We start from the raw sequence: 26710 nt of genomic DNA on the forward strand, positions 1-26710 counted from the left end.
TAGTTATAACCGAGTTTTACTGTACAAAGAACGAAAAGTTAAGAGTACAAACTAACGAGCTGGCTACAGCGAACACAGTCATCCATGCTCTCAGTGATACAGCAATGTAATACAGCGGGTTCTTCCTCGTGAACAGGAAGTACAACAGAGGTATAACACCGAGGAGGTGCAGCCCCATCCCGACAGACAGGGCCAGCACGTACATCCCCAGGCTGTTGAATACCGATTCCAGGTTGGACACTTTTAAGATTGCGGACGCAATAAGACTAGTCACTCCAATCGGTGTCAACCTTAAGAACAAGGACAAAAAATGTTACTAAAGCAAGGTGGCGTAATGTTACTATTAGTGAAGTAGGAATACAAGGTTTTTTTTAAAAGGATTTAGATCCAGGTAAATACATACATAATTATCCAGTTGAGGGCTATGATGACAAGATGGGAGACGGCGTAGAAGAAATCCAGGAAAGGTTTGACCATGTTCCCAAGCTTGCTGGCGGCGATTCCGAATAAAGTAGAAACAACGATCAGACCTGTAATACGGTATTTTTTTCCATAGAAGATTTTCCTTTTAAGCATATAAGCGATTATGAATAAATTTCATAATACAATACCCTAAACCTTGACACAATTAACCTAATATATTGACTCCTGCAGCATTGGTTATTTCTTTTCTCTTGGTTATAGTGGTCACATTAAGGTCTGTCGTTGTCTTTGTTATATACGTTATCGTTTGTGTCTGTGTTCAAACAAAAAGGATTTAAATGATTATATACAAATCATCTACATGATAAGTTAGTTTTCCGTTATACATGTAAACATTAATGAAAAAAAAATTCAGTACGTTCATTAGAGTGGGTTTGAACTGCGTGTATTTTAACAAACGAATGTGGAATATGGCATATCTTTATATCGTGTATACGTATACCTTCTGAAAGCTTGCTGTTACCACATTTTCCGGAAAAAGATTCCTGAAAGTGAAATGAAGTCATACTATCTGTCTTCTGTCGAAATAGGAATTAAAATATAACTCTTCCAAATGGCAATATTCTTATGAAAACTATATTTTTTTCTATGACGTCTTTTTGTCTGACGTACAAATCTTTTCCCGCTACTGTTTTTGACAGTGTTAATCAACTTTATAAATGAATCTTTCTGTGAGAGAGAAAAAAAAAAAACAACGAGAAATTCATTACATATTTTTAATTATGAGTAATGGACTTATCAGTGTGTTTAATTTAATATTTTGTAATTCTGTTTTTTTTAAACACGAGCACAAACCTTATCATATCAGCAAACATATCACTTGTTTCCACTTTTGTTGTAGTGACGGATACAGTTCTGTCTGGAGAAATGTCATTCGTAATTCCCTCTCCTGTTTATAAAGAAGTCGTGATTTGAGTAAGAATTAAACCCACATGCATGGTTTAGGTAGGTTTACTCTACAGATATTGCTTAGAACAAATTAACAAAATTACATGTAATTGGAAAAATATGCAAAGACTACATCGGGAATACCACTACAAGACTGGAAAAAAAGCATCTACTGATAAATACTAGTATATCTGGTGTATGAAACATATGGATATTTATCAATATATGGTCAAAATGGTCTAGGTCTGCGATGCTTTATATCCTTACATTAATTGACTTTTAAAAGCTAACTCAAAGAAAACATCCACACTGCATGAAACTATTAAAATTAATAATAGATTTTTAAAGAAACTTTCATAATGCTTGTATAATATAGAAAACAATATGAAAAAGGTCAAGATAACGAACTGTAAACCTACAAAAAATATAGGCCTGTGAACCCAACAAATATCGAAAGATGGAATCAGCAGCCTAGGATTTACAACCATCCCCTGTCGACCGTCCTCACCTGCTGTGAGCTCTATGTATTGAAAGGATAGACGAAACATTCCGTCCTAAGAAGTATTAAACACATGCCTTACAAATGATGTAAGATATGCATCAAACCTAATACGACAAAATATTAGATGTATTTGCTAAAAAAGCCAATACAACTAAAATTTACAAAATGCCGAATTAAATGAAAGGAGGTTGTTGAAATCACTGTAACATAAACTTATTTATCAGTAGCTAGTCTGATCATGCTCAGAGCAACCGAACACACTGTTATAACTTTAGTCGGGAAACAATATAAGTTAACTAGATTCTTGTTGCTATAGCAGCAAAAAGGTCTTTCGTTCTTCTCTATTAATCTGGTATGGCATTTATAATGATGTTTTAATGACACAAAGGTTTGCATGAAAATTGGTAGATCCTACACGCGTATGAATATCTACAATTTGTGTATATATCTGAAAAATCTTAAAAGTACAGGATGATTATAATAAATAACACAATTTTATACAAACAGTTTCAGTGAAAAATACAATGGCAAGAAACAGTAGGTCACCAATATCCAACTACATTAGATTTTCCGCAACTGTCATATACAGGTGATAGAGGAATATTACTAAATGAAAATGAAAAAAGGTCATTAAGGTTAATATCAGTCATAGCTGTTTATATACGAGTGCGTTATCTCTATACCCATTTCTTTGTACTATAATTTTGCTATCTTATAAATATCACTTTCTTGATATCATAAATGTATCAATAAAAACTTAGTTCTTCTAATTTAAGTCAAGTGCTCTTGATAACTTCATAATTCTCAAGACGAGTTAAAGGTACTTGGACACAGATTTGAAGGTATTTTTTTCTGTATAATATTACGACATGTATATTTTAAAAGCATTTCACACAAAAATTAATAAAAAATCTTATTTCGTTTAAAAGTTATTAAACCTTCAAATTTTTTGGTGGGTTTGATTGACTCAACCTTGCACTTTCACAAATTTTAAGTTTACTCTTAATACTTAGAAAAAGTGGCAATCTTGTTGTATATAAATGAAAAATATTAATACTATAATCCAGAAAAATCAGAGTAGACATGTTCGAAAGCAAAACAAACACACACTATATTCTCAGTCCGTGCAGTTGTGGTGAGCAGACTTTCACTATTGAACGCACCCGGTGAATCGTAAACAATCAACAATATCAGAGCTCTTGCCCTGTTTACAAAAACTGTGTACATAACATGAGTGTGATCGATTTGCACACAAGACTTAGTTCGGAATGACGGTACATGTGAAGGAATTTTGCTTTGTAACATTTCTACTCTGAATAAAATTGTTTTTCTGGATTAAAGTTTTAATATTTCTCATTAATACACAAAAAGATTGCCACTTTTCCGAAGGGTTAAGAATAAAGTTAAAATTTGTGAAAGTGCAAGGATGTGTCAATCAAATCCGCCAAAAACTTTGAAGTTTTAATAACTTTTAAATGAAAAAATATTTTTAATTAATTTTTGTGTGAAATGCTTTTAAAATATATAATTCGTGATATTATATAGAAAATATTAACTTCAAATCTGTGTCCAAGTACCTTTAATATATTATGCTAATATATTATTTACAAATACTGTTAAAAAATAAGAAACTCACCTGGTGTAAATATAAAGTACATGATAATTCCAAGAAGGGCACCAAAAGCGTTAATGATAAGTACGTAGGCGAAGGTTATGCTGGTGATACGCCCATTAGACTTTGGGTCGATGGAGGCAGTGCCTGAAATGACAAAGACATTGCTCTGATTCAAGGTGAAAAAAGTACATGTTACTTGTTCACAAGAACAATTTTATATTTTCATATTTCTATATTTACATTCATTTTTGTCCGCGAAAAAAAATTCAAGATTAGTTAGCTGACTTTAAGCTACATTACAAATAAAAGGCCCTAACTAAAATATACACTTGTTTACATCAGAATTACCTGTTATAATGGTGGACACTATCAGAGGTAGAATGGTCATCTTGAGTAGCCTCATGTACACCTCACCAGGTAGACCTGTGTCATAAAATTAACCTGCCTAATTCCATAATATTATAATCAATGTCACATGAAGATTTACCTTGTTATTTTCAAATTCTCGATACTGTATTTTTTTTTAATTAAAGGTCTTCAAATAAAATAAGAAATACATCGACTATTGCTTCCAAATCTTTTAATTACAAAAAAATTTACATGGCCTGGATATCGAGTATCTGAAACATAGCCCTCCATCGGGTTCATGTTCTTCTTAACCCTATAACTGTAGTCCTGCTGGACACGTTATTACAGGTGACGTAAATATAGTTTATAATGAAGACCTTAGATCATTTAATTTCAGAGGTCCTAAATATACGGAACCCCAATCCTCCAACCGGCCTCGGAATTTCATTAACAAATTATCAGATCTCTGTTTAAATCGCGTATTTAAAAATTTAAGGGCAATCTGAAAACCATATATCATTCTGTATTTAATACATATAATAATAAATTAGATATATTACATAATCAGTACGAACTGATCCCTACTGACAAAGTAGGTAACAACATTGTCGTCGTTTGTGAGGCTCATTATATAATTCTTTTTTTAGAAGAACTTGGATTTAAGTCTACAAGTGGTAATCCAACATATAGATCCCTTTCTAATGAAGAAATTCTCAACATCATATGTCATTTTTTAATATCCGAAAGAACCAAAAGAACTACCACATATTGAATTCCGAAACTTCATAAGAATGCTTACAAAGATACATAGTGGGTTCCAGTAAATGTTCAACCAAGCCTCTTTCTTTACTCCTCACTAAGATATTGAATTGACGGTAATGAAGGGAAACTTCAAGAGTACTTTGCAACAATATATTCAAGAAGTGGTATAAATCAGATGTGGATACTTAAAAATCCAAGGAATTTTTTTGACAATTTGAAATCACGGGATTTTACCAAAATGAACAGCTTTAAAATTTCGACTTTTCAACTTTGTACACAACCATTTCCCACGATAAATTAAAGTCCAGGCCTTTTGATATCATCGACAGCTACTGTTTCAATAAAATGGAACTCGTAAATTTATTTACCTTGTCATTGGTCATTTGCAAAATTATTTTGTTAAAAACCCTCAGATCGTTCACACAATTACTCTGAAGTTGACATCAAAAAGATGCTTGAGTTTCTGATTGATAATATCTATATTGTTTTTGGAGACCGTGTCTTTCAACAATCTATTGGAATTCCCATGGAGAGCAATCGCCGCTTGTTATTAGCAGACCTTTTTTTAAAAATTCATATGAAGCAGAATTTGTGCAAAATCGTATGCGTGAAATGAAGAAAACACTTACTGAGACTTTCAACTCGATATTTAGATATATTGACGACGTATTGCCAATTAACAATGGTAATTTCCATTCTTATATCGATACGATATCCTGGTGAAGTTGAGATAAAAGATACCACAGTGTGTGACAGAGTTTTTCATACTTGGATATTTATCTGAAAAAGACGTTAATGGTAGTCTAACAACCAAACTCAACGATAAACGTGATGACTTTAACTTTTCTATCGTCAACTTCCCTTACTTATGCAGCAATATACATTCATCACCTGCATAAGATAATTATACGAGTTTATGCATCTCAGTTGATTCAATACGCAAGAGCATGCTCTACGTATGAACAATTTCTAAAACGAGGTAGATTATTGACAAAGAAGTCGATGAAACAAAAATATCAGCAGTCTCGTTTAAAGTCATCATTTCGTAAGTCCTATGGTCGATACAATGACCTTGTTAGCAAATACAATTTATCATTGAGTCAAATGCTGACTGACGTTTTTCATACTAATTGTTAGTCCATTATTTATACACTGAATTCAAGACGAGTTTTCCGTTTTTCCCGATCATGACAAGGAGCACACGGCGGGTGTGACCGGTCAGCAGGGGATGCTCACTCCTCCATGGCACCCGAGCCACCTCTGATGTTTTAGAGGTCCGTGTTTGCTCTGCTCCTATTTTGTATTGTTGTGTGGACTTTTGACCTTGAATACTGTTCGTTATCTCCACATGTTTCATAAAACATCGTGTTTTATGACATTTAAAACATCGTGGGGGAAATTGGAAAATATTATTACCTCGAAAATAGTTCTTAAAACAATATCAATCATTAATTGATGAATAATGAACGTTAGGTATTTCATAAAAATAATGATGCCGAGACCCACACAATTTTGTTCAGTTTAAAATCCAATATCTTTTATCCTTTACTCTTTCATTATTCTTTTACACATAGTGAAATTTACCGTGTTGACAGAGAAAACATTTTTTATGTATATGGGTTTATGGTTTGTTTGTTTGTTTGTTTGTTTTTTAGCAATGATAGCATGTTTATGATATATTTATTTTATATGTTTATTAAATATTTATGATTGAAATGGCTACTAAGTTTGTTGTTAGGTCCCTTTTTTTTTTTTTTTGGCATGTTTGATCTATACAACGTGCCAAATTTTGATGAAGTATGTCTATCAGAACATACATATAGTATATTTATTTTCACAAAAATATGTTTCTTTTACTTAGAAAATTTTTCTTTGGCACATATGTATACTTAGTATAATGCATATTTATTGTGCATATATAATGTTTCTTTTTCTTTTTTTTTTGTAAAGATGGTAAATAAAACTTTGCAAAGATAGAAAGTCTATTTACATATATATAATTTTTTTATAGAATGTATAGACTGCAGTTTTTAAAACTATGTTTATATGTTATATGTTCATGCTGTATGCATAGTATTTGTGTATAAACAGAATGTTCATCCAATAAGAGAGGAGTTTAAAAAGTCAATCCAAAAATGAAGAATGGAAAGAGTCCCGGCATAGATAGCATCAATGTGGAGCTACTAAAAGAGAGCTTATCATATTCAACACCAAAGCTTACAAATTTATTCAAAAGAATCATGTGTGAGCAGGAAATACAATCAGACTAGAAGAGATCGCTCATTGTTAAAATACCTCAGAAAGGAAATCTGACTATATATTGACTGGAATATCATTGTTATCAGTGCCATCTAAAGTATTCTCAGAATAGTGATTGGCAGAATTAGAGATAGGCTAGAGGACAGATTAAGACCAGGGCAAGCAGCATATCGAAGAGGAGCGTCAGAACAGATTTAAATTCTAAGCAATATTTTGGAACAATCTAAAGAGTGGCACGCACCACTGTACATAAGTTTGATAGACTTTAAAAAGCCTTTGACAGGATAGTAAGAGAGAAACTGTTGGGCATACTAAAGCAATATGGAATTCCTGGTGTATATGTTGACATCATTAAACATTATTTGATGGAAGTTTTAGTTTTATCATAGAGAATGGAAGAATAACAGACTGGTTAAAAATACAGGCAGATATGGGACAAGATTTTGTTATGTCTGGGTTCCCGTTCATCATTGTGATAACTGGATGATAAGTAATACCAACAATACCAAGAGAGGCATACGTTGGAAATTAATGTATTAATAATAGAAGACCTGGATTGTGAAGACGACCTTGCACTTATTTCCAGCAAATACAGCGACAGACAAGAAAAGACGAGGAGATTGCATGATGTCGCTCAGTACACAGGCCTAAAAATTAATGTTGATAAAACAAAAATCATGAGAATAAACGGGAGGAAGAGGGATGTCATCAAGTTGAATGATAAAGAAATAGAAGAGGTCGAAACATTTCTCTACCTGAGTGCCACAATGGACAAGACCGGAGGAACTGAGGCAGATATTGGGAGAAGACTAGGCTTAGCCAGGACCGCCTCTGCATCCCTTCCCAAAATATGAAAGTCAGCATAATACAGAACAAAGACCAAAATTAAGATCTTCAACACAAATGTTTTATCTGTGTTGCTGTATTGCGCTGAACTATGGAGAACAACAGAAAAAAAGACGACGAAAAGCTTGATACATTCCATCGAAAATACCTTAGGAGGATCTTAAAAATACACTGGCCTAAAAAGATAACTAACCAACAACTGTATGAAAGAACAAGATCCATACAACTACGAAGTACCATTTGTTTAGTTTGAACATATTTTATTGTACAAATACTATACATGTACAAATGGTTTGAACGCAAGTTCTAACAACTTACGAGGTTCTCACCAAGGACCATTAAAGGAAAGAAATAGAGATAGATAGGCCACATCTTTCGAAGGGAAGAGAACTCGCATGTTAGAACAGCTCTCACATGGGTCCCTGAGGGAAAGAGACGAAGAGGATCTGGCGACGCTTTGTTGAAAGAGAAAGAGAAGAACTGGGTTGGAACAGTTGGAAGAAGGGGCAGGTTTTTGCCAGTGACCGCCGCAAGTTGCGTTCTTTGTTGAACGAAGATGAGAAGTAATATTTCCATTTCTAATTTTTGTCTCTGTGGTAACTCTTTAATAATTAACTCTTTAATAATTAGCGGAGTTGATTTCTTGATAATTCTACCGGAATGTAATTAGGCAGGTCGATAGGTCAGGAGCTAAAATGGCCTTATATGAATGCAGATCTCGTGCGCATCTGTCTCTGTGTCTGACGCTAAGGAGACCAAATGTAGCTGTAAATCTCGTGCAACCGCCTTTGTATTTGACGTTAGAGGATGGGGACTACTGGAATTGGCATGGGAGTCCTTGTGTAATCTATGTCTACATTTTTAAAGTCTAAATCTACAATTTTATTTCACAATGAAATGGAAATATAAGGAATCGCTGTCTAGTTAGTATAACTAGAGACATCAACGATAGTGTGAAACATTGGATAATTTATACATAACGGGCTTCGCCCTTTATGTAAATTATCCCATGTTTATGGCACGCCGATTGGTTCAAAATTATTTTCTGCACGACCTTAAACAAAAATTACACGAGTAAGTAAAAACTTACACAAAGTGAGGAAAGTATACACAAAGTTATTGAAATTTACACAAACTACAGAAAAACTACACAATCAACAAAATATTTACACGATATAGTGAGAAAATTACACAAACGTAAAAACGAAAACTACACGAGTGAGAATACAACATCGACATAATATACGACGCATCCTCATTGCGCACATATCATTAATATTCATTAGAGAACAGCTCAGGGTGGCTTGGATGCTTGAAACATATATATACCTATAAATTTATCGTAAAGGATTAGTAACGTGTTAGTAATATTTATTTAATCTTTTTAAAAAGGATTCCGTCTTTTGGAATTCCGCTAGACTCTCAAGAATATGTACAATGTGTTTTATACATGTATAAATTTACACACAATCTGAAGTATGGAATATGAACACCCCCGATTAAAACATTCTACACATGTATAAATAACGTAAAATGGATGCATATTACCAGTTGTGTGTTTAATTGTTAGATTTTTAAAATGTGTCATTCCTCTATCATTGCCTATATAGCAATTTCTTTTGAAAGTGTAAAATATTGATATAGTAAAGGTCTTCATTAAAATTAATAAAAACAGCATGTGATGTAATACAAGACAGTTAACAACAAATCAAACTCCTCTCCTCCACCACCCACTGTGTGTACGTCTGTAATAATTAAGGATGTGGATGCGTGACCTTTTCATATAGAGAGAACCCTCCCTGCTGGTGAAGGAATGAAAGACACCTGTACGCTAATCGATTTATAGTTATTTAACACATCAATAATACCTTTTGATTAAGGATTACCAGCAATTCAAACAGAGATTTTGAAGCATTGTTGCGATCATCTCGGTTGTGGAATTTGAAAGAAAACTGTTTGGAAATAAACAGTAAAAAATAAAAATAAGGCAAATAATTGCGCAACTTTAAGTTTTATATTGAAACGATCGAATATAATTATTAATTTTTTTTATATAACTATGTATTTGACAAAGTAGAACATGCAGTCTTTAATTTTGAACAATGTGTAGTGATTTCATAAATATCCATGTAAATGTAGAGAATTGTATGTAAATTGTAGTCGTTTTAGTTATGTGAATTTAAGCTTAATATATTATGTTTTTTATCGAGTTTGCTTTGAATAGGTAAAATGCATATAAAGGAGTTAAAATAATTTAAAATTATAATATACAGACACATATAATATCGGTAAAGCATCGCTTTTGATAGTGGGGAGGGGGTTAGAATTTTTTTTGACAAATTACCTGAAAAGCTTAATTGCATGACAAGCGAAAAAAAAGGCGGGGGGGGGGGGAAGTGTCCAAACTCGAAAATCCTATTTCGTTGAGGTAGTGAGGCACCTTCAATATTCCACCTATTTTTCGAAACACATAAGCATATATTACTTAGATTTAAACTACCAAACAAAAAAGGGGATGAGGCTTTTCAGTGGATATTTACGATAGAAAAAGGTTATGTTTGCCAAAGAAAAGAAAACGAAAAGGGGGAGGGACATGCCCCTCCTGATGCTACTGGCTGAAATATTTTACTATGAATTTAAGCGTACACGAAGTAGTCGATCGAAATCAGGATTGCAATTCAACCTAAAACTATAACGATAAATATTGTAATTAACCGTCCATATCCTGGAATTTGCGCTCGACCTAACAACATTTAAAAATTGAAGGTTAGGGGGTCAACCAGTATATAAGGAAAATTTACTGTTGCAAAGTCTATAATACTCAGAAAAAAGTAGGGAGGAGGGGGAAGACTTCTACATTTTATGATTATACAGTCATGTTCTTGTTATAATGGCCATAGATTTGGATTAAAAATTGTTATTACAAAAAACTTAAATTTAGTGTTTGGGAAATAATAAATTATTAAAATTTTATGAATACGAATTCTAAATGTAAAGAGAATTTGTTGTCTTTGAAAATATTTGCAAAAATTGTGCTTTATTTGGAATATGATTTATTTGCATTTTTCAAGAATGATAAAACAAGTTCTATATTCTTTCCATTTATTATCAAACTGCAGTATCCATTCCCATTTTATTTATGTGTAACATTGTATGTAGATGTATTTAGTAATTCACAATGTTTTAAAAGTCTTGGTGTGTCATTATGGTCCAACGATTTGAAACTTAAATAAATTTATATTTGGACTCCAATCGATCCACGAGCTAGGTCCGCCACTGATCATGTGTTTTTCCATAGCCAGGATTATTTGAGTAGAGTTTTGTTATTTCATTTGGACAAATTTAATTAACAAAGCACAAAAGCACATGTACATAGAGTATACAAGTATATTCTCCGTTCATCTGGTCCTTTTTATTAGAAATGAAAACATTTATCAAGTAATCGCCATTACGAATGAGGGCAACGCTTACAAGAAATATCTTGTTTTTATTTCGAAGTTTATAACTGAAAATATGAAATATCATGGAAAAAATCATAACAAAAAGTAGGCTACAGATATCCAACCAAAATTGATATCGGATATTTTATAAGTTTGGATACATATGTAAATAGAAATAAAATATTTTTATGTTTGACATTAAAAATACGTTGTGTAAATCAAAGGTAATCCTCACTTTTTAAATTTAAAAATGTACACATTTGTATATATCCAGCCTACTGAATATTTAATTTCCTATTCCAAAATGGGGAAAAAATCTCCTCAAATGATTTTTTAAAATCAAGATCCTTGTCAGCCGTACTGTACGTTCATCGTTAGGTACTTTTAGTTCGGAGTCGAGTGCATCATACGCAAGGGTATTTTTTTTTACCCTGCATTGTAGCACAAACGTACCGATTCATTCTTGTTACAATTTTTGTCCGGCATCATATAATACATCCTTGATCTCGGTCAATATAAGAAAAACATAGTATTTTCAAAAAGCTTTTAAATACTCTCGCATAGATCAGATGGAAACACTTCATTCCAAATCGGATTGTAAAAAAGCAACTTCCATTCTCGATAACATTTTAGCTTAGCATACATGAAGAGATAAAGAGTACAGAAAACCAAGAACACTATGAATATTCAATGTGCATAGTAATGATATGCGCAGCTGTATGCGCAGTAAAATTGTTTGTGTAATTTCTAGTTTCCTCTGCTCGTGCAATTTTCGATTTTTGTTTGTGCATATTAAACCCTTCAATCGTGTAAAAAATTTCGGATCCGTGTATTTTTCGTTATGTTTGTGTAAAAATCTTTTAAACTATGTGCAATTTTTACCGATACGTGCATTTTTATTTTACTCGTGTATATTTTTTCTTCTAGCTCGTGTATAAAATCGTGATCGTTGTGCAGAAAATAATTTTGAACCAATCGGCGTGCCATACATGTTTCCCACTATTGTTGATGCCCTGGCATACCACACTGACTAGACAATGATTCCTTAATTAAGTAAGTTAGTAGAATGTTCATCATTTATATAGGCAGCCTGTGTAATTGCATAGTTGATATTAGATTTATATACATCATATGATTATTTATATAGAGAAATGTAGCACGTTTTTGTATAGATAACATTATATATTTAATTATTATTGATCGCATATATGTTTATTTGTATATTTAGTTTGTTTTTGTAAATATAGTAAGATTATTAACATAGATTTGTATATTGTTATGTTATTATATATATTATTATGAATAGATAGTACATGTATGTTTATTTTGTGTAGTTTGTTATAGTTTATAATGAATAGATAGTATGTTTATAAAGTACTATAGACAAAATATGTTTAGCGTGTATAGATACGCGTTTTACCTTGCATAGTTTATGTTTTTGTGTTGCCTATGGAACGCCAAATTTAGTTGAACCTATGTTCAAATAATTGTACCTATCTTTAAATAATTGAACCTATCTTCAAAAGAATTAAAGATAGGTAAAACTCAATTGTATCTAGATTCAATTCTTTTTCTGTAATTGAAAATAATGAAAGATCCACCTGACAGCGACTTGAAGACGGATAGAACTGTACACAGTATTTTTATTGGGAGTAGTTATAGTCGGTATCTAAATAATTAAAGATATATTCAATTCAAGTGTACTTATCTTAAAATCCATTATACATGTACCTATCTTTAATCAATTGATCAATTGTACCTATCTTCAAATCAATTGTACCTATCTTCAAATCAATTGTTCCTATCTTCAAATCAATCGTATACCTATCTTCAAATCAACTAAACCTATCTTCAAATCAATTGTACCTATCTTCAAATTAGTTAAATCTATCTTCAAATCAATTGTACCTATCTTCAATTCAATTAACTCTTTCTTCAAATCAATCGTATACCTATCTTCAAATCAATTAAACCTATCTTCAATTCAATTGTATCTATCTTCAAATCAATTAAACATATCTTCAAATCAAATTGTACCTATCTTCAAATCAATTAAAGAGGCAGAGGTATAATTGATTTCACCTATATATTTAAATACAGATATATTTGAACTGAAGTTAGGTACAATTGATTTGAAGATAGGTACAATTAATTGAAGATATGTACAAATATTTAAATATGTTAATTTGACGTTCCATAGTCGCCTGCACAGCAAGGTTACTTGTCTGTTCATGCGCCTGTTCATGTCACATCTTATATCCCATGCTGGGAACTATATATAGGATGTGTGGAATTGATATGTCGCTATAAATTACCATGAACTTTTACTTGATTTTCCCCTACAGTATAATTCGTTATCCTCTATTTTATGAACTAATATGAAATGTACTAGAGTTGATTCAATATTTTTTTGAAGGTTTGAGATCAGAACCTGGAAACTATTTAATACCTTATTGTGCACTGGAAAACGGAGGCTCATCAGAATGTCTTAGATTTTATCTCAACATTATCATGTATATACACTGCAGTTTTTATACGATAAATTGGGAGCTAAACAAAAAGTTGGTGACCAAGACTTTTCGAGAAATGAAAATTTCCATAACAAATTTCACAGCAAAAAGACCTTTCTTTTGATAGATTGAGCGGAGAGTCTTAGATCGGGTCTGCAAAACATTGTCACTATTTGTTCAACGTACAACTTATGCATGAAATCAAATCAATGTTGGTTTTTTTCAGATGATAATGCATGCATTTGTAGATAATTTAACTTGTTTTGTTTTTCGTCTTATTCCAGGTCATGCCCAAACAGCATTGTACAGATAACTGCGTTCTATGTGCATAAAAATATATTGAAGGTTAAGCATACCTATCCACAAAATTGCATCTTCTGACGGCTTGTGTTTCCTGAGACCGAATCCCAGTCCGAGACCCACCCCGATCCCAACCAGCACAAAAAGGAGGAGGGCATTCGTCCGCAGGCAGCTGAGCGCGGGTTGGCGAGGGGTTTCAGACATCTTGGTAAACGACCCACAATGCTCAGTTACTGCACTCAGATGTAATGGGAGATTAATGAACGCATGGTGAGACGTTTTGTATTTCCACTATGTCTTTTATCGCTGCATCAACCTTGATCAGGGTAACTTAAATAAGTAGTACAATTTAAAGCAGATGCATATGCATACAAATCTGGTTTTCGTGTACTAATTTTGTTTTTGTTTTTTTTGTTTTTATTGTGCATAATATATGCATTTTTAAAAATCAATACTTTTAATATTAATTTGTTTAGTTTTTAAATTTTTTTTGATAAGAGAAAAGAAGTTAAAAGCATATGATTATATTTGGCCACAAAAAATAGCACGTTTAATGCCCTAGATCATCAACGAAGTGAGCGCGGATATAAACATTATGCATGAATTTTGATTGCTCGATTCCGCAGTGAATAAAACGTGTGTGACAGTAGATATGTGTAGAACTAGTACTCTAATCCTCTGAATTTAGGGACTCATTGGTGAACACAAAATTCCTATGTAAATACTATCTGTAAGAATATACTCAATCAGGTCCATGGACGGTACATGCACAGTGATCAAAATACTACTCCTTTGAAAATCTATATATTTTTTTTAACAAAATAAAATTAATTTGCTTAATATTCGATTCATTTACTTATATTATTTCACCTAATAAGTTAATATTCTCATACGCTAACAAGGCATTCAAACAAGAGGTCCAGCCGTCTTGGACATGACAGATCCGATTTTTATATTTTTTTGCTCGAGGTATGATCCTGTATAAGAAATGTTTAGGTATGGGACGAACCTTAGTAAGCCTCACACTAATTATTTACACAATAAACTGTCTGTCGTGTAGATGTCTTGAGAATTAAAATTGTTTTCCCTCTCTTAGCACAACTCTGGGGTGGGGACACTGGAATTTTGGTTTTTGAAAATTTTATAAAGCTACATGTATATTCATTGTAATATCGTCTTATCAGTTTCCCTTCAAAATTTGACATTACATTATCATATTTTTTCTAGAAAAAACATTTTCTTGACGTACTTAATTTTAAACGCATGCTCCTTTCTCTGACATGAACCATGGATTACGGGTTATTTTTGTTAAAGAGGTAGATTCGTTATAATCATGGATACGAAATATCTGCTACAGTTCCACGAATACAAAAATATTCTTCAAAAATGTAATACCAGAGGGACATGACATTCTAAATTTTGTCAAAATACTCGTATCACACCAACATATATATTGTCTACCCGAAGTTTGCAAGAAAAGAATAAGAATTTCAAGTGTATAATGAAGTTTTAAATGTTTTAATATCTGCTCAATTAACCCTTAAACAGCGGAACTAGAAGGCAGCAGTTTTACAGTATTTGTCAATGTTTATAAATACTCGTTAAAATTTGCAATGGCTAAAATTTCAATGCTGATCGATATAACCTATCTTTATTGGATGCTCAATCCTTCATGGCACCTGATCCCACCTCTGATGTTTGTGGGTCCGTGTTTGCTCCGCTCCTGTTTTGTATTGTTTTATGGACTTTTGAGCTTGAATAATGTTCGTTAACTTCATATATATCATTCATAAACTTCATAAAAATCTTTTCAGTTGATTTTTATTGTGACTTCTATTTTAGGAATTCTATTTACTTCTTCAATAAATTTGGATTCTATAATGCTTATTAAACTATATTAAAACTCATTAATGAAATTCCACACCGAAAACATTAAGTGAGGAACTATATTTTGTGACGTAAGGTTTTTTTTAGAAGAAAAAGATCAAATTTTTCTCTTTTGAAGTATTCAGTATTGATTAGTTTGGATTCCTACTTTTACATTCAGCCTGAATTGGATCAAAACTGTGTTTGATCCAGTAATCTATTTGAATAAAAAAATATTACAGAGGATACTATGAAAATGATTTATATATTCGATGTTGTTATTATTGTGCAAAGAAAGTCATACTAATTGCTACGTAGTGCGAAACCAAGGGCACTGGCCCCCATGTTTTGTTTTGATTTTTCATAAAGTTATGTGTGTAGATTCTAAAAATATACTTGACAAAAATTTCTCAATACTTTTGTGCACAGTAGCCAACCTCCTTAACAGAGAAACATTGCAAAAATATTCTACTGAGCCACTGTCTTTACTACTTACCAAGATGTTAACTGCTATTGAGGAAAATTTCAGACATACTGTGCTACAGCTTATTCTAGAATTGGTGTAAATCAAGTAGATTCTCAAAAACTCCAAAGAACTCATACGTAGAAAATATAACATTACCATTTTTTAAAACAAAATAAGTAACACAAAAACTGACGATTTTGTACAAGTTTATACAACCAGTCTTCGCGATAAATTACAAACTAGGCTTTTTGATTTTATAGACAACCGCTTTTACAAAAAAAAAATGTAAATCGGAAATTCCCTTATCTTAAGTTTTAAAAGATCACTCTGATGCTATGCATTCTATACACAGGTACTCTGGAGTTGACACTAAAAGGTTGCTGGAGTACCTCATTGACAAAATTTATGAAGTCTTTGGAGACTAAGTCTTCAAACAAACTGTTGGAATTCCGAGAGACGCTAAACGACTTGTTCATATATTCATATGAAGCAGAATTTATTAAAAAAACAAACTTCTACATGAGAAGAGGAAAAAACTTATCGTAGGCCTTCAGCTCGACATTTAGATATATTAACTATATATTATTAATTTTAAATTCCTACTTGCATTCATTTAATTATACATGTATGACGATTATGCACAGAGTCTCCCACAACTGTTTTATATTTGAATGATTTACTGACTACAGACGATTAGAGCCAACTAGAAAATAAATTATGTAAGAAACAATATGACTTCAACTTTTCTACGTCAAAATAATGATTTTGTTAGCAATTGCTAGACCTTTGTTTCTACATAAAATAAAATAAGTCGTATGAGAAATGAAAGTCAGACAAATTCTTTTAATTTGCACCTCCTAATGAAGAGCGGGAGCGATTAAGGAAGTTCCTTACTTTTACGGATCCGGTTTTAATTTTTACACGCCAATATAGAATTCTGTTTATAATAGTGTCATTGTGCATACTAAGCATTTAACATAATTATTTATGGAAATTAATACATTGCACTCCATCCATAGAATCTATGTGTCATTTAGTACTGCAGTATATAAGCAGACACAAAAAAAAAATTGTCTTTATGAACTTAAAGTAGTTCTATACTCGCACTACGTCATTTACGAATAGTAAAACCGGAACCGCGCTTCCTTTTTACGAGATGAGATTTTTTTTCTATATTGGTTTGACTTTTACTTAGCGTTTTAAATATCCGGTAACGATTTTGCTCGAAGTCGGTCGCGTCAACAAACACATATTCTACAGTTTAAGGATAAATTGATTAAAAAGAGAAGGCTGGGACCAACGAAATAATTAGGTAATAAACAATATTTCTGTGAATGATGCATGTTTTATATGCCGCGCCGAAAACACGGACCATATACATGCTCCATCAGAACATGTATCAAACTATCGAGGCGACTATTGTCGGCGGCCAAGTTGAAGCTAATAGTGATAATTCGGAAGAAAAGTAATGACTACGATTTGACTTAGACAATTTATGGATTTTACTAATCAAACATTACAAAATTTACTTTGAATAATAATTATTGCATAAAACACATACCCCCTCCCCCAACGTGCTTACCCACGAATCCCAATGCAAAATTATCTTTTGAATAAGTATTTGACAAATGTTGATTCACTTGCAGAACACTTCGTTACTTTCTTAAGCAATATCATCCGGTTTCTGAGAATCAATGAATTACTTTCATTTTCATCGTCTCAAATTTAAAGACAAGTGTGTTTTATTTATTTATTTATTTTGAGTAAAATAAGATAAATTTTAGTGACAATAGGTTTTGAGAGTGTATAATTATTGTTTTAAATTATGCACAACCTTGTTAATACAAGTATACACTCAAACATTAAAAGTATTACAGAAATATGTGGCAATATATTACTTCTGGAAGAAAGAAAATAGGGGGTCCCTTTAGTGTAGAGCTCATACCACGAAAAGTAATGCGTCAACATATAATTTTTTTAAGCTTATTATTTTTCTTAAATATAATTTAGAAAAAATAATGCAAATTTACGAAGTTTGAGTCCATAATTTTTTTTTAAATGACCGAGATTGTCCTGTGAAGCATAATTTCTCTCATTAAATTTTGATACAATAGCCTAACAAAGTGCATCTATTTATAATAATTCATGCAAAACAATGATATTATATTGTTTACTAACATATTTCTACTCTATTTTGGGTATTAAAGTTGAATATTTAGACTTAAATTAATTTATATACAACAAAATCTAGGATAGGTAAAATTTCAGTATTTTACATTTTGGGGTATATACTCCGATAGGCTATAGCGAAAAAGTGAACATGTTGACATATACTTTTTCTTGTGTCTATCCATTGCTGGGATGTATGTCTATCTTATAAAATCAGATTTTTAAAGATTGAGCCCATTTAGTGCCGAGTATAGAACTACCTTAAAGCTTTTAAATTTTTTAACAAACTATTTTGAGATCTATTTTTGTTTAATTTAAACCTATATCATCTTTTTAAATTTTACATTTTTAAAAAGTTTTCAAATAATATCGAAAAATTTATATTCCAAAACTGAGGGTATACGTGTTCAAAAGGCTATTTTGTTAAACTTATCTGGTCGACCATAATAAAGTATGTATTTTTTTAAACTTGCGATATCATTCATATTAAAGAACTTTATTCGGTAATAACCAATATTTGCCCCCCAAACCAAACTTTGATGGAGATATATTTAATTAAGTTCTCAAACAGGGGAGTATATGCTGACTTCAAAGCACTGAATATTTTCATAAGTAATGAAGCCATATGTACGTAATGACGTCACAAACATGACGTAAATTTCAGTTTTTTATGAATTTTACAGAAAAATGTACATATTTTGTCGATATTTTGAGTAAAAGTCACCGAGCGCATGTGTGTTCAGGATCAATATTTTGATATAATGTGTAAAATGATAATATCAATGAAATACTAGTATGTCAATATTGTTCCTGAACAAACTTGCGCTCTATAAATTTTAAAGCTAAAATTGTTGAAATTTTGTCCATTTTGTCCTCTTTCTGAAAAAGGATATGAAATCGGACTAGTTTGTGACGTCATAAAAACAAAAATTGTGAATACACTGCTTTGACACTATATCATTTTCTGTTAATTTATATTTCTCATACAATTTATTGAATTCAGCACATTTCAGGAAGTTTTCAAAATATGACCTTTATGGGGGCAAATATATGCAATATACCGCATATAGTTCTTTATAGAAAAATGGCGTGTAAACAGTTTACACTTTGAAAACTCTTAAAAATAAAAGATATTTTAAGATAATTTTTTTTTTGGAAATATGTGGACAGATTCAACATCTATTTGTTAATGTTTTCCAATAAAGATTTCAAATATTCTCTTGGCAAATAAATATTTTTGATTTTCATAAGTTTTATCATAAATTTGAAGTGATTTGGTGCATGGCTAAATAAAATATGATATCACATTTCTTTATGTTAAATTTTGGCTGTTGAATTTTTAGAGGTATATACTTTGAGACAAGCTGTATGAAAATTTACATGTATTTTATGGGTTTTTAATTAGTGTATGACTTATTTAAAGTATTCAAATTAAAAAATTATCAGTTTGACAGAAAATTTTGGAAGTACAAGTACCAACCTACCTTATTGGAAGAGATTGGGACATCATATGCTAATCTACTATAAAGTCTATTGTGATGGTGAAAAAATAGAAAAGTATTATTGCTAGTATAAGCAGGCAAGTAAATAAATCTACTTTCAGAGTTGTTGGTTTTTCGTTGAATGTCCTATTTCTCTTTTTTTATATGAGAAACTTCTCTTTCTGTATTAATTTATTTCACTTCATCATATAATCATCACTGTTGAACCACACGCAGGAAATTAAATTGGTCTCATTCCGTCTAATGTATTCACTCAACTTATTCTAGAGCATGAACACAGATAAAAAAAAAGTAATAAGAACAACGATGTGTAACGACTTGCGATAACATGACACATCTAGCGTATATTTATTCTCATAGCTCTCGTAGGCTGCTAGTACATAATCCCACGAATAATATATAATTTTCGAGCAGGTTCATAAAACCGATTCAGTTGCATCTTTCGATCTGTCTTGGGGCAGTCAGGCTATAGTTCTGATCTCAATAATTTATCACACAAAAAATGTGATAATAAACTCATATACAAAGAGAACCTGAAAAGAATTTAACAGTTACAAAGCATCTCTCTCACAGATGTACTGATAATCTCTCTTGTCACAGGGTTCATCACACCAAGTGCGACCGTAGGGGACGTAGAGACACAGACAGTCCTGATTATTGTAGTTGTTTGGTTGGTTGTGCGAGACATCCCAGTCACTGTATGTCAGGAGTGAGTTAGTGTGTGCCCATCGCCATCGACCCTCGACCTCACGATCAGTGGCACCTAACCAAACACTCACTTTGATGGAAAAAGAAATACAACGTTAGAGTAGACGATCAGTGGCGCCTAAGCAAACACTCGCCTTGATGGAAAATAGAAATGCAACGTTAGAGTAGACAACCTAGACAGGTACACTCGCAATTTGGGAAAAAGCAATAAAAATTACTCTTAAGAGTTAATGAAATAAATATTTATAATAAAAAAGCACCTGAAAAATTTATAAGCATCTAGCCAAACACTTGCGTTTTTGGAAATAAAAATAATTATCGTTAAAAAAATTACAACCATCTAGCAAAACACATGCTTTTTTAGAAATAAAAATGTTTGAAAAAAATTACTTTCTACAATGTACACACTCTTTTTGTTTGTTTATTTGTTGAACGTCCATAATCATAAATAAGTACTTATTCCGTTTCAATAAATCACTAATATACATTTTATCCGATGTTTGACACCAGTTGTCACCCTCAAAATAAATCTGCCATTTTTTTTCTGTTCGCGATCGATAAAGAAACTTTTATATGTAAAAAAAAATTAATCAAAATTTTTCCCTAAATAAATTAGAATAAACGATGTGTAAAATTTCCAATCATTATTTAACTTAAACATTCCATTTAAGGATCTCATCAAAGTAATTGGAATATAACTTTAGAGAATTTATTCTTAACATCTTCATTTCTTTTTACTAACCTGTTAATTTTTGAGCAAGCATGCGAACGAAGTTATTCTCGCTTGAAGACTCGATCTCAACAAGTTTTGCTCCAATCTTTTCACATTCTTCCTATTAAATCAAAGAATTACAAATAATGCAGTTACAAAATAGAAAAAAAGAAAATTATTCGAAAAATAAAAAAATAATGAAGAAATAATATATATGTTAGTTTGAGATTCTTCTATACATAGTACAGGAAATGGTAATAACTAAGCTGTAATCTGTGAAAGTTTTAATTTGTTGAGCATGGGCATGTACATTATAACTTGAGGATGATAAGGTGATATTAGTATTATATAATATGTATTCTAACGTTCAAGAATAATTATCATAATAAAAAAAATTAGAATAAGTTCCTTCTACATAGCTATGTTCTAATGTACTAATAATTATGTACTTTGTATAAATTGCAAAAACTAATGAGCACAGCCTTGAATTGCCACTGAATATCTTAACACTAATCATCGAAAAATGGATTGATAAACGAGAGAGGCAGAGCATCAGCCGCAGATCAGAGTTTTTATCACGGAACATGAGAAGAGTTTACAAACGGTAGCAGAACTTGGTTGACTGATAATGAGAGTCGTGACCTTACAGATGTTACAAAAGGGGTCAGTGCTTCCTTTACAAAAATATTTACTGTTTTGGCAGCTTCTAATCATGATATATATCCCCTCCGTTATCTCTGACGTATTTAAAAGTAAGTTTATACAGTTCAATTTTCTAGAAAGTAAATTTTCTCCTAAATTATCGGTTAAGTTTCATCTGGAGAGGCCGAAATCGCATCGTTTACGTTTTGACTTGGTGGAAACAGCAGTTTAAGAGAGCATATGTCATTTTTCGTCAGACATTATTATTCTGAAGAAAGGTTCTGAGTTTCCTAATTTTCTGCATACATCTATGCGATCACCTTGATTACTCAGTAACATTACGATATCATTCATTGATAAACTATTTCTTTTTTAAAATGAAAAAAAGATATGTAGATTGATAACTGAACTGGAGCCGTATGTTTTGGACAAGATGTGTTGATCCCGTATGGCAGTTTTTAAAGAGGGTTGAAGTTTCTCAAATGCAAGGAAAACTCCAAGGTCAGGGTCAAAGTTATTGGTATTCAAAGAAGGATCTTAACACACGGAATATACCTGTGAAAAATGAAAGCCCTAGTACAAACTGTTCAAAAGATATGGCGGGTCAACCTTTAGGTAAAGGTAATAAGGTCACAATATTTATACCTATTGAAAGATCTTGTCACAATATGGACCATTAAAGGCCTAGCACCAAATGCTCAAACGTCATGAGCAAAGTTAAAGTCTGAAAATTTTTAGTAAAAGTGGGTCAGACTCAAAGGTCAAGGTTAGGAGGTCAAATTCGGTGGTCCCCAAAGAAAGGTCTTGCCATTTGTCCGCAAAATCGTTAATCTTGTCCATATCTTTTGAGTGGGTGGGGCTATGGCTTTCATATTCCACAGATGTATCCCTTGTGACATAACCTTTCTTCAGGTACCACCAATTTTGACTTCTTGACCATGGAGTTTTGCCCACTTTTACAAAAAAAAAAAATACAAGACAAGACCTTTCAATGGTATTTAAATATTTCTGATCTTTTTACCTCAACATTAGGGTAGTCCGATCCCCAGGTTTATATACATTTAATTAGCAGCTAAGTAATCAAAATTATTCATAAAAGTATCTCTAAATCCAAAAAGTTATGTAAATTTATCCACAGTATTTCTAGAAAGTTAAAAATTAAAGTTAATCATATTATATAGGGAAAATTGTCAAATCTCCAATAATTTTGCAGAAAAGGCGAATTGGAATATCAGCAATGCATTTTCTAATTGCAAATTGATCAACAAATATAATTATTTTAGGTTAAAAAACGATAAATATCCAGGCATTCAGAGAAATTGCTATGATTTTTATACTTATTTGATATTTTTCGTCTTCTATTTCCGTCATGTATTCTATAATATATAGTGTAAAAGGCTTTTGCTTTCATTGCAAGACACCACACAGATCACTTCTTATTTCTCATCATGCTAATAAACATTGGTATCTATAAGGTTGGATTCAAGAAAATCTTATTTCTAAAAAACTGTATTAATATTTTTTTCTTTTATAGTGTACAAATATCAACTTTATAAGAATTTTTCTAAGACTTCCAAAAACCTTGAATTTATAAAGATTAATAGAATGAAAATTGTTGCATGAAAAATTTGACTTTCAAGCTTCATTTTGATGGATTTCAAATAAAATATTAATTTTTGGAGTTATCCTTCCTGGCTGAGGATCGGATATCCTTAAAATTTGATCCACTTTTTAAAGACTTTTTATCTTGGCCATAACTTTTGAACAGTTAGTACAGGAGTTATATATATCACAGGTGTCTTCCTTATGACAAAACCTACCTTTGGATACCAACAATTTTTGACATTTTGACTTGACTTGAAGCTTACCTTGCATTAGAGAAACATAAACCATCCCCATTAGCTGCCATACGGGAGCATCAGTGTTTTACAAACACGTTTTGTTTGTTTTTGAATTACCCAGCTAATTTTGAAAGTCTTTATACTAATTAATTCTTGCAACATCCTTTCTTCGCATAGAAATGCATAGTTGTTAAATTTATATAACCTCGCATATAATAAAAATAACAATCTAAGAGGGAAAGGATGAAGCCTATTTTGTCGCTGATTTCTTTGTTGAATTATTCAACTTTTGGAAACATACAAGAAGCTAAGTTCAACAGTTTACAGAAAATTTTAGAGCATCTTACGATTGCAGTCGACCATTTGACTTTCTGCTTTCCTAACCAATATTCTGAGTCTCCGAATCGTGTCCATCCTAGAGAGCAAAGACCAACAATTATACATGTAACAAAATTCAAGAACAAATTTGTGAAGAAAAAAATTAATACAACAGTCTTGATGTTTTGTCTCTTACAAAATGAGAAATTGAAGAAAAAACTGCACGTACATCGATATAAAAATTTTGTTTTCAAATATTTGCAATAGAGTAAAATTAATGAAACTTGGCGCGTTACCTATCAATATGTGATAGGGAAAATAATTCCATATAAAGCGATAACAAATAACATGGGCACCAGAAAAAAGGTATGTCCCAAATCTACATTCTTCACAAATAAGACCTCATTTGACGGCAATGATCCGTACTTTGGTTACTATTGTTAAATATTTTAGCAGTTACATTGGAACCCTTGCCTCTACACTTAATCTTTCATAAAATAGACAAAAACTTTGAAATAAGAGTTTTCTTCTTTATCTTTTAAAAGATAAAATGTTAAACTCAATTGAAAAAGGCAAAATTATCTGAATGTGCATTACTATATATATATGTAAAGATTTTTACCTCTAGAATATATATAAGCTTACTAATTTAAACGTTTATACATTTCTATCCAAATTTCACGGAGATGCAGATTAGATTTAATTTGAATATTAAATAAACAGTATAGTTATTATGTTATATAATTTAAAATTAGGTTTATGGAAAATCAAAAAGTGTGCATACATGTATATATATAACAATTAAAAATCATTCTCTGTAACCACTTAAATTTCTTTGCCACGCATGCTCATCGATTTTGATGAAACTTCACCCATTATTAGTATTTGACACCAGAAACATTTAGCAAATAAAATTTCTTTACTATGTGTCTCAGTTGCCATGGTAACAGCCGGAAAAATGGGTTTAAAATTGAGATTTTCAGCCACTTTAAATCTTTACTGAGCCTTAGTAAAAACATTTAGGAAAAGCAAACAAACCATTCTCACAAAAACACATTACTGCCACATATGCTCTAGAGAAACTTTTAAGAATACATCTCTAGGCAAGTGGTAACTATAATCCATATCAACCGACATTTGTTAGTTAAGGATATCAAAGACTTTTATCATAGAGAGTTTGGAGAAATTCTGAGACTAAGCATGCCGAAGCTCCTATATAAAATTTTAAGTCATTACAGAGAATGCTCGTAATTATACACTCAGTCATTACCTGCCGAGAGATGAGATGTAATTTTCAGCAGTTGGCTGCTACTTGCATTTTGTTCTAGGCGAATAGTTTCCATTGTTTCATTGAACACGGTCCAAAACTTCTGCAGAGTACCATCAATCACTTGTAGGTATTTGTCGCTGTCTCCATTGACAGGAATAGTCTGAAATACTTTCTGCAATCTAGCGTTTTCTTCTTCCAGTTTTTGGTTTTTAGTTTCCAGTGCATTCAATTTCTTGTTTATGTCAATCATATTCCTCTTGCAAGCTTGGACATCGTTTTTATTATCAATGACATCCATTGTCAAACTTTGAATTTTTTGCACCATTGACAATCGCACCAAGCTTTCCTTATTCAGAATATCCAGAAAGAGGTCTTTTCCAGTCGTGGCACTTGACATCATTTTATTGGATTGTTTTTCTGGTAGAGTCTCACCAAAGGTCTCGAATAAAATCGAGAGAAAACAGAGCCAATGTAAAACATGAAAATACCCCATTATTTTATCAATAACGCAAGATGTCTCTGCTAGTGAAATGTGTGAAATATCTATTAATGCGCTCTCAACTTCATTTACAAGTAAGTGAAAAGGCAATATCCAAATTATAAACGAACAATGACGAAGCAAGCAGAATTTTACGTCAATCAAGTTGATTGATTCAATTCAGAACTTGGCCTCTGGTGTAGAAAGTTTTATATTTAGAATATTGCTAAAAACATGTACTTCAAGTGGAAAAAAGGTTCGAATGGCTCAGAATCTATAATATCTCCTTTGACCTCTTCTTAGGTCATCTAAATCTTTCGAGTAACACTAATTAATTACTAAGTAATTATAATAAAAACAGGCACTGGCTTTTCGTATCATCAGTTTGCATTTGCATGTATTTTTAATGTTTCGCTCGCCCTGGTTATCGTAATCAACATGAAATGATCCGTATTTCCTTTGTAAATAAAGTAATCTTATTTTAATCATTTACACACTCAGTGAGGTTTTCACACGCATAATAGTATGCTTCCTATGAATTAAAATCTGATAGAAAAAAACAACACAACACAAGGCCGCCACAGGCTTTTTGAGAGATGCATAAGAGTTTTGGAAAGTACACCCTTATCATGTTGTAAATTTTGAATTTTCTAGGGGGGGGGGGGGGGTAAATGCAAATTTTACAACACGATAACTTAAATTATTCTTTGAACCAAGATATTAAATTTAATTTGTTAATTTGTTGATACTTCTTTTATTATATATGGTAATTCTTTCGAAAATTA

The 26710-nt window shown here is 31.8% G+C and overlaps 2 protein-coding genes across 2 annotated transcripts; both read right to left on the reverse strand.

Annotated features, from left to right (window-relative positions):
• Window positions 1-52: 52 nt before the first annotated feature.
• On the reverse strand, window positions 53-14228 carry LOC134281219 (neutral amino acid transporter A-like; the record flags this gene model as incomplete). The annotated part of the gene is made up of 8 exons (XM_062763697.1): window positions 14010-14228; window positions 3837-3911; window positions 3510-3632; window positions 1279-1372; window positions 926-968; window positions 634-736; window positions 404-530; window positions 53-290 (listed from the first exon to the last, which is right to left on the reverse strand). Coding segments are annotated over exons 1-8 (951 nt in total), but the record flags the coding sequence as incomplete, so codon positions are not given.
• Window positions 14229-20288: 6060 nt separating this feature from the next.
• On the reverse strand, window positions 20289-26010 carry LOC134281216 (CD209 antigen-like protein C). The gene is made up of 4 exons (XM_062763696.1): window positions 25448-26010; window positions 24207-24274; window positions 21407-21497; window positions 20289-20734 (listed from the first exon to the last, which is right to left on the reverse strand). Exons 1-4 carry the CDS (start codon window positions 25938-25940, stop codon window positions 20508-20510), a joined length of 879 nt encoding a protein of 292 aa, XP_062619680.1. The 5' UTR covers window positions 25941-26010; the 3' UTR covers window positions 20289-20507.
• Between the last annotated feature and the right edge of the window lie 700 nt (window positions 26011-26710).

This window comes from Saccostrea cucullata, unplaced genomic scaffold, assembly GCF_032062105.1.
Source record: "Saccostrea cucullata isolate Sc308-1 unplaced genomic scaffold, CSIRO_AGI_Scuc_v1 ctg11185, whole genome shotgun sequence".
NCBI classification, from domain to species: Eukaryota; Metazoa; Mollusca; class Bivalvia; order Ostreida; family Ostreidae; genus Saccostrea; species Saccostrea cuccullata.

Coding starts and splice junctions, on each gene's coding strand:
- LOC134281216 (XM_062763696.1), bottom strand. CDS start 25,940: ATGGGGTATTTTCATGTTTTACATTGGCTCTGTTTTCTCTCGATTTTA. Junction 21,498..24,206: donor TCAAATGGTCGACTGCAATC/GTAAGATGCTCT, acceptor TTGATTTAATAG/GAAGAATGTGAAAAGATTGG. Junction 20,735..21,406: donor GCTTGCTCAAAAATTAACAG/GTTAGTAAAAAG, acceptor TTTCCATCAAAG/TGAGTGTTTGGTTAGGTGCC.